The 9,728-nt window shown below is 36.6% G+C and overlaps 1 protein-coding gene across 1 annotated transcript; it reads right to left on the reverse strand.

Annotated features, from left to right (window-relative positions):
• Positions 1–334: 334 nt before the first annotated feature.
• Positions 335–2,506, reverse strand: nkx3-1 (NK3 homeobox 1). The gene is made up of 2 exons (XM_030142593.1): positions 2,274–2,506; positions 335–1,891 (listed from the first exon to the last, which is right to left on the reverse strand). The coding sequence occupies exons 1-2, from the start codon at positions 2,473–2,475 to the stop codon at positions 1,494–1,496; spliced, it is 600 nt and encodes a 199-aa protein (XP_029998453.1). The 5' UTR covers positions 2,476–2,506; the 3' UTR covers positions 335–1,493.
• Positions 2,507–9,728: the final 7,222 nt, after the last annotated feature.

Below are 9,728 nucleotides of genomic sequence, written 5' to 3' on the forward strand. Positions count from 1 at the left end.
ATCAAGCAGGAACTCTATGATGACAGAAGTTATGACCTTATTTCAGGGCAACAAACACGTGAGCGCTCATGTGATAATAAAAGGAGAGGACATCTCGTATTCAAAGATTGGATTATATCTACACGCTGCGTTCCTCATCTATCTCCAATACCTCTGATACTTGTGTCGAGGAATGTCTCATCCTGGCACACCTGCGGCAAAACGCCCTGAAATGAAACCAAACCTAAACCCAAACCTACTCAAGTACTTTATTTCACAAAAAGAGAACACATGTACCTTGAAGGGCTGTATTATTAGAAATATATGTCCTAATTAAATCCCAGAAGACAGATCATAGATTTCTGACAGCAGATGTGATGATATTTATTATTAGATTTATTGAATATGCTTACATTTAACCTGAGGTAAATAACAGTGACGGACTACATCAGAATGACAGGTTTGGGATTTAAGTTAAATATACATATAGATGCATGGGTCGACACGTTTAAATAGGCACATATTAGGAAAAAAAACACATTGCTAACAAAGACTGCATCTCTGTTGGGTTATTTTAGATCACCTGCTTTTTATTATTCACAAACTTGCATTATCTTCACCGCTTTAGAGGTAGATTCTGATTTCTTATCTCTATAGTCTTCTGTAGAACCTGCACGTAATTGTATGTAATTATGCCAACAAACAGGTTTTCTCACCGTGATTATACATGAGATGAGGCACATGACAGACTCGCTGTTTCACGCCACAGTGGCTCGAGTAGAGTGACATCTTTTGTTGAACATCAGCTTGAAAAAAGACGAACCATGCGTTTTATACTTTTATGTTAGATTTCTACATGTATTGCTAGCAGCATTTTAAACTAATTGTCTCTTGTAAGAAATGCCTAATAAGTGAAAATAACTTTTTTTTGGGGGGATATTACCAAAAGAAAGCAGTTCATCTATCTGATCAGGTCGGGCCTCTTTAAAGGAATCCAGTCTCATTCTCTAGCCCTCATTTAATGTATCAACCTGATCTGACTCTGCTCTTATCTTCTCATGCAGTTTTACAGAACAATAAGACTCCACGTACACTTCAAATGTGTCTTTAAAACACCCACATTTGTCTTATCAAAAGAGCTGCCTACAAAATCCAGTGACCTTTTCAATATCAATTTGTAATGTAATTCTTGACATTATGACGATGACTGCATGTCAAATTTAAGGTCCACTTAAAATGTGATAAATATAAGGAAGGTATTTTCTGTGTTTGGAGCATCAATTTAATAATGAATCAGACAAAAATACTGCAACTGAATGATCAAATGATTCATTGTAGGTTTCCTTTACACATGTTGGATAGAATCTTTTCGCTCTTTTTATCCCAGATTATGAGCCAAGTCATGGTAAAACATTGTTACTACACTGGGTTCAAAGTCAACATCAGATTACAAAGAAACACAAATAATCAAATGACAAGGTATTAGGGACATTAAAACACAACAGCTCCACATGTCACCATAGCGTTTGACCCCAGGGGCCACTGTAGTCCCACAGGTACGGACTGTATTGATACGTTTTATAAAAGGATGTGAAAAGTGATGACCGAACCAAACCGTCTCTCAGGGCCAGTCCGTCTGTTTTATACACGTCCTTGCAGATCTCTGTTTGCTGTTTTCGTTTTGTCTTATACCTCCGGTTCTGAAACCAGATCTTCACCTGGGTCTCCGTCAGTCTTAAAGTGTTGGCCAGGTGAGCCCTCTCTGGAGCCGACAGGTACTTCTGATGGTTAAACTTCTTCTCCAGTTCAAGCACTTGTAGGTGTGTAAATGCAGCTCTGGAACGCTTCTGCTTCCCCCTGGATGTGAAAGTGGTGGACTCTGAGGAACTGGGACAAGATGTGTCCAGAGACTCTGTGGAGAACAGATATGAGTAGGTCATTAAACAGGAAAAAAGTTACTGTCATTATGTGTATAAGCACTGAAGACTTTCCTCTTCAGACCATCATCATGTTTTGTTTTACATGTAGTGTTTTATTTTAATGTAGCATTTTATTTTATTTAATGTAGGACTGTCTTTTCTTTGTAACACTTTAAGATTCCATTAAAAAGTGCTTTATAAATGCAATTTAATATTATCATTATTATATGTGGCCTATATGTGGTATTTTGCAGATGTTCATGTTATAGTAAGAATTAAAACACTAGGACAAAGAAAATCCATTTTAGTTACATTTTATCATATATTTACAACTCTTTTCAATGACAGATTTTCATACCATCTGCACAGACTCACCTGTCTGCACTTCAAATGCAGTCCCAGGGGGGGACAGTTGCTCCACCAGCTGCTCAGACTCTTCTTTCCACTGCGAACATCTTTCCATCTTCTGCGAACACCATTTGCCATTAAATCTTGTGCTGTCCTTAATGGAGAGAATGTCTTCTATGAGGAACGAAGTCAGAGGTTTGGCTTGGTCAGACATGTCAGTCCGGTCCATGCAGAGACATGCAGAGGGTGAAGTGACTGTCGAAATGTGGCCCCTCACACACTAACACCGGCAGAATTTATACAAGTCTAGGGGCGTGTTCACTCTGCTGCGCCGACGTGCGAAGGAGGCGGGTCGAGGAGTGACTGCTTACTCTACTTTCACCTCTGGGAACTTTCATTTGTTTTCCTTCTCATTACTTGAAATCTATCTCTCTTTCTCTGCTAATAGTTTAACAGTAAAATGTAACTTTAAGACGGTGTAAAATAGAACTTACTTGACTTCTGACAATTCACCTTAATGAACACAAATACACTCAGGGAAACATGTACAGAAATACATATATTTAGAAATTCTGCAGATTAGTCTTTATCAGAGTCAGATACACCTGTGATCTTTTGCACTTTATTACTATATTTACACTTCATTTCTTTATTGCACCTTATTACAGTATTGACTTTATTCCAGTTTCACTTTTACCAGGTACTTAAGTGTATAAAGTCATATATAAAAGTCAAAAGTGAAGTCAAAGGTGAATTATATGAGTATGTGTACGTGTGTATGTGTACTTGTATGATGTGTGTATATGTATAAACATACTTATGTATGTGTATACAAATGTATGAGTGTGTGTGTATATATATAAATATGAAAGAGTACAGTAAAAGGAAGAGGGAGATAAATAAATATTATTAATATTTTATGGAGAAGGGGCGGGTTTAAATAAATTGCACTTCTTCCCACTCCTTTTCGGGCATGTAAATAAAACTATTGTGCTGTTTTTCTTTTTAAGATTGTCTTGATTGTTGATTATCGAATTATTATTTGTGTTTTGCTTGTTCACATATATGTAAAATTTTTCTTAGATACCATAGATACCATAGATAGATAGACCATAGACAGATACCGTACACTCCGTTTCATTCTACCTGCATTATTTTATGTATAGCAAAATGACAATAAAGAATGATTAGATTTGTATAATAACAACCCTTCAATACTGATCTTTTTTTAGAAATTAATCAAAGTGGTTAAATAATTACAGTGGTGATAAAATTGATAAATTATGTACAACTAACTATGAGTCAGTGCCCCAAATTTTTTTTGAGACACCATTGTTATGAGCATCAGTTACATCCACTGTTGCCTATAAAGTTGGCAAAAATATTTTCACCTCATTTCATAAAATGATTATGTCAATGTGATTTATTCTTAATAGATAAAGTGTAACTGGGACTCAGTTTGTAATCAGTACACCTGGTCAAAGGGGATTACTGATGTGTATAAATAGGAATAAAATGAGGAATGTGTCTGAAAATAAAATTCCAACTATATAAGCAACACTGTATATCAGGTTAAGATACGATGAATTCATAACCAAACTAAGAGACGAGATGATGTAAATTGGGTAAATCAATTATTTTTTTTGTTTTTTGTGTAGAGTAAAACAGTGACAAAGACTTGGAATAAGCAAATATAAGTTATTTTTAGACCCTCCAGAGGAAAATGCTCCATCAAAATCTACATGTGGCCGTTCCCCTCTGGACTGGAATGAACTGAACCTAATTTACTCCTGAACATATAGGAACCTGAGATTATGTGTGTAATGAGGCACCTTTAATGCTGAGATGAACCATGTTTACACGGATTGACCTACATAGGACCATATAATAGTATTCTTTAATGTTGAAGTACTGTTTACTTGTTGTCTCTTTTGTTCTTTGTTGAGGTTGTTTTATTTTGCTTTTATATATTACTGTCACTTAGGTTACTGACTTCACATCTTTTCACATACAAAGGCATGTTGTATACAGGTAACCTGTGACTGAAAACTAAAACTCGATAAAATACATTGGGGAAAAAAATTTACATAGGAGGAAGTAGAAAATGCATGTCAACTCCATGTCATGGAAAATATTTCCAAAACTATGAAGTGGAAAGCTTTATGTAGACACTCAACAGTATTTCATTTGGTGTCTTGTGTGTGTCTTTGTATTTGTATGTCTTATATCATATATATACGTGCACTGCTTTGGAGTGGTTGGTAGTTGGGGTCCAGCCTAACAGTGGTCAGTGTTGTTACCCTTCAGTCTACAAGGCTGTTCAGTCTGTGATGAGAAGATGAGGAGCAGGAGGAGGAGGAGGAGGAGGAGGAGGAGGAGGAGGAGGAGGGGGTCCGAGTGGGTGGTCATACCCACCGGTGCACTAATGAGTTTGACACATTTCGGCCGGCTCCTGCACGGGCGCTGCCATTGTTCAGTGAGTGTTTATATGTTGTTTTCTGTGGTTCAGCCTGACCTTTTTCCAGAGATTGCAACATTCACCAGCACCGTCAGTGTTCCTCAGGGAGTTCACGCTTCATTTGGAACAACATGAAACTCAGGATGATAAACATGATCCTCTCCGTGCCCTCGGTCCCTGTTGAACAACCACCACCTCATGTCACTTCAGTTACTGTTATCAATCATTAGTCTAAAGTGATGTATTTGTTATCATGCAATGACAATATGCACATCATACATTCATAGTCACTGCTATATTCTAATTTATTAAACAATTTTGAGGGGACTTCCTTCTTATTTATGATCATTGTTAACCTGGAATCATGGCGGGTATAATCTCCACTCAATGAAAACTTTGAAACTGTTTGTTCCAAAGACAAAGATAGAATTAGGAAAAAAAATCTGTTAGGTTTTCAGCTCCTGACACCTGGAACAAGCTTCAGTCTGAACTCCATCTACAAACTCCAATTCCTTTGAGAATGTTAAAATCAAGACTGTTGGTCTGTAAATATTTTGACTGATTATATAATTTTTTTTTTTTTTTTTATGTTTGCAAACGCTTTTATCATTGTAAAACTGTAATGATGTGACTGTATCACTGCTGTTTTGGTCAGGTCTCCCTTGAAAAAGATACCCTCCATCTCAATTTCATTTCACTTCATTTTATTATTTATTTAGACAGGTTACGATGCACAATATACATTAACCTTAAAAAGGAAAGATGTAGCCTGCCAGGTTGTAGCACTAGTGCTGATTTCTACCTGCAGTCCCTGGGCAGACTGATGTTATCATGACAAAAACAGACATTAATAAGAACCAAAACATTAAAAAACAGTAAAAAAAAATGCATTTCTATAACTCCATCTATATAAAATATTCATTCACAGCCTACTGTTCACTCTTATTCGTCCCACTGCAGTCCATCACACACACACACACACACACACACACACACACACACACACACACACACACACACACGCACACACACACACACACACACACACTCTAAGCATGTTTACATTGCAATACATTATGGACCAACCTGGTTAAATGAAGGGTGGAAAAAAATAGTTATTGAGGACTACATTTTTAAGTGTCCTTTTTGTGTACCTATAATCTATCTGCTGCAGAGTAAAAGCTATTTAGTGTTCCATCCCTGTGACGCTGTCTCGTCAACACAGCATTAAGATGATCAGTGTGATATGCTTCACCTTGAATTCTATGAAGTATGTTGACCTTTACCTCCTTAAGCCTGAGCATACTTTTTTCCACTTTTTAAAGCATTTATATATGAATCCAAACTGTGCATATGGGCTATTCTGTACTGGATATAATACAATTTACACGTACATTTACTTGCTGTAGTTCAATGTCTGGAATGGGACAAATGCTTCCAATAGTTCTGCCAATCATGCTGTCATCCTCCACCTTTATTTTGACACAATACACAAGATAGCTCTGATCTGAAAACACTATTCCAAGCATTCATACTGCAGATATTTAGCTGTGTAGTTCTGCATCAGACGTGAAATCCTCTGACCTTTTAGCCCAGGAAGGCATTTGTCTTCTGCTGTATGTGTTATGTGCCGGTGGTGTTTTCTTTGAGCCACCGTGAGTTCTTGTACCATCAATCTTCCCTTGTGTCCCTGACATTTCTTTGTCAGAAAAGAGCGGTGAGACAGTGTTGTAACAGTGGATTTGTCAGTCTTCAGTCTTGGTATCTCCTCAGCATCAGTGTTGTTTTATACTGTATCTCTGCACTGGTTATTACACAATGTCTCCTGGACTGTATGGCATTACATCACATTGGGAAGTTGATTTTTTTGTATAAATACAGTTAAAGCAACTGTTTCCTATTACACAGTTACTGTAAACAGCTCTGATGTCACTTTTAAATCCATTTCAAGTATATTTCTTCTCTTTCCTTAGCACTTTAATGCTAGTGTTTTTGTTGTTTACAGTTTAATGTACAGATATTTGTGGATATTTCTTTAAATTACTGTATCATATGGATCTCTGTTGGGAGTATTTTCACATTGTAGAAGTGTTTTAGGAAATCTTCCACTAGAGGGAACTTTAACCCAGACATCTATCCACCACATAGCAGCAACCAGCAACTCAAACTACTACTAAGACTCAGAAGACACTTCATTTTTGAGGCATTAAGAGTCTGTATTTGGCTTTTCACCATCTTAATTCAGGACTGTTCAAGAAAAAAAACCTTTTCTTAGACACAGATACTGGACAGAGAAGACACAGAGACTCTGGTCTGGGTTTTTTTTTTGATTAATCTCATCCTTGATCATAAACACCAGATTAAAAGACTAGCATTAAAAGGATGTTATTACAAAATAAAAGATGAGGTATCTTCTTGTTCCACGCTGACGTAAGGCTGTCTACGGCGTGAGTTAAAACCTCTTTTAGAGAACCATAATGAGTCTTTCATTGATGGCCAGACTCACGTCATCTTCTATTTAAACTGACCCTCATGAAACGTGAATCACAGCATTGTTGTCAAACATCTTTATGGAGGGATTTTACTTTCATTCCTTCATTTCTGTGTCACTTCTTTGACTCTTACACATATCACACATGCATTCTTAACTTTTTTTTTTCAGCTTGTGCACTTTTCCACCCCCTCTTTTGGACTTAACATGAGTAACATCACTTAAAGAAATACTGCATCAGATCAATATCAAATCAAATTCAAATTAAATTTTATTTATATATCACCAAATCATAACAAAAATGACCTCATGACACTTTACATACAGAGTTGGTCAAAACCAGACTCTAAGCCAATTTACAGAAACCCAACAGAATCCTCCAGGAGCAAACACTTGTGACTGGTGACAGTGGTGAGGAAAACTTTCCTTTAACAGGAAGAAACCTCGAGCAGACCCAGACTCCTGGAGGATGGCCGTAGTATAATCATACTGTTATACTAGTATGTAAAAAATACCCATAGTTTAGTCACATATTGTAAATCTACAGGGTGGGAAGCAAAATTTACAATATTTTGAGGCAGGGATTGAAAGACAGTGTATGACCAATTAGTTTATTGAAAGTCATGAGAATTTATTTGCCACAAGAAAATTTACATAATAGAAAATGTTTTTATTCTATGTGTCCTCCTTCTTTCTCAATAACTGCCTTCACACGCTTCCTGAAACTTGTGCAAGTGTTCCTCAAATATTGGGGTGACAACTTCTCCCATTCTTCTTTAATAGTATCTTCCAGACTTTCTCATAATAGTTTTGCTCATAGTCATTCTCTTCTTTCCATTATAAACAGTCTTTATGGACACTCCAACTATTTTTGAAATCTCCTTTGGTGTGACGAGTGCATTCAGCAAATCACACACTCTTTGACGTTTGCTTTCCTGATTACTCATATGGGCAAAAGTTTCTGAAAAGGTATGGATAATAGTGTTAGGTATGATTATGACGTCAATATATGTTTGGTTTCAAAACAATTGACGTAGTGCCTGCTGGGAAAAAACAACTAAATGTTCATTGTAAATTTTGCTTCCCCACCCTGTACAAACTAAAACTACTACATATTCAGCAATAACCAGTTGACTGCGATGAGTATATGGTTGCACGAAGTCAGAATACAATATTTTCATCTCTTCTCATGAAATGATAGTGCCAATGTGATTTATTCTTGATACTTGATAGATAAAGTGTAACTGGGACTCAGTTTGTAATCACTGAATCAAATGGTGATTGCGTATAAATAGGAATAAAAGGTGGAATGTGTCAGAAAACCAAAATAAGTCCAACTTCATTGGCAGCAGCGTATCTATCACACACACACACACACACTCACACACACACACACACACACACACACACACACACACACACACACACACACACACACACACACACATACAAATGCATTATCTGATCTCTTGAAGTGTCTCTGGTCTCCTGTCTGTCTACATCTACTTATCTGAGCAGCTCTATCATCTCTTCATCTACCTGACGTTTTTAACATCTCTTCACTCTATTTCAACACCTTATGCCTTATATTTTATTACAAATGTTGCTCCCATTCGTTACTTGCCAAGTTTGATAACCAACTAATGCCATTATATTAAAACACATTTTGGTGAATCCTGACCTATCTGTGCATCACCAATAACTGACAGATCTGACTGGAACCGGTTCATGTTTGATTGAAAGTTTTCAAAGGTTAGAGAGCCACTCAGTCTGCGGGTTTGTTTACCAAGCAAAGCTCCGGGACAGGACAAGCTCTCCAGTCTTATCAGCGGATTTGTGAATGGGACAATAATGAGCTCAGTTTGATAGAGCAGGCCTGTCAGGTCAGATGTCACTTCATCCATTAACTCTTGATGGCTCTCTTTGATAAACACAAACCACAGCTCGTAGCTAAATACTGCAGAGTTTCTAATTGGCTGTGCTGTTTTTAATAGGCTCTCAAAGGGAACATTTCACATTTTCACTGAGAGTAGCCTGCAGGTTCGAGACTACTACTTAGCCTTGTAACGCTTTTGTAGCTATTTTTGTTGCATATATTTGTTGATGGAGGACAAAGATTAAGTTCAAAATGCTTTTACTTCATCCTATAATAAAAATCTCGACATTTCTACAAGAAAAAAAGAAGGAAATTACTAAACTGTTCAGTGCGTCCTGTACAATTACGCTGCGTAATTCTAGATGTTTGTAACTTTAATCAAATATATCTGGCAAAATATTCATTTATTTTACTGTTCATTACGTGTACTTCTGTTTCCTATATGCTGCTAAAGAGTGAAGTGCAAAAATATTAGAAAATAAAAATAATTAGCCTTCGAAACATTGTGCGTAACAGATTAATTTTTAATTCGCCTCAACTTGCCCCAAAACTGCAATGTAAACAAATATTTCCAACACAAAATATACAATAAAATCACACACTGACTTATTAGGTAGTTTTTTTTTTTTTCCTATAGTATCTTATTTTTTTACATGT

Source organism: Sphaeramia orbicularis, chromosome 9, assembly GCF_902148855.1.
Source record: "Sphaeramia orbicularis chromosome 9, fSphaOr1.1, whole genome shotgun sequence".
Taxonomy (NCBI): Eukaryota; Metazoa; Chordata; class Actinopteri; order Kurtiformes; family Apogonidae; genus Sphaeramia; species Sphaeramia orbicularis.

What these genes read in the sequence shown, in the direction of transcription:
- nkx3-1 (XM_030142593.1), bottom strand. Translation starts at nt 2,475, where the DNA reads ATGGACCGGACTGACATGTCTGACCAAGCCAAACCTCTGACTTCGTTC. An exon ending in TGCATTTGAAGTGCAGACAG is followed by an intron (nt 1,892 to 2,273) that starts GTGAGTCTGTGC and finishes TGTTCTCCACAG; the next exon opens with AGTCTCTGGACACATCTTGT.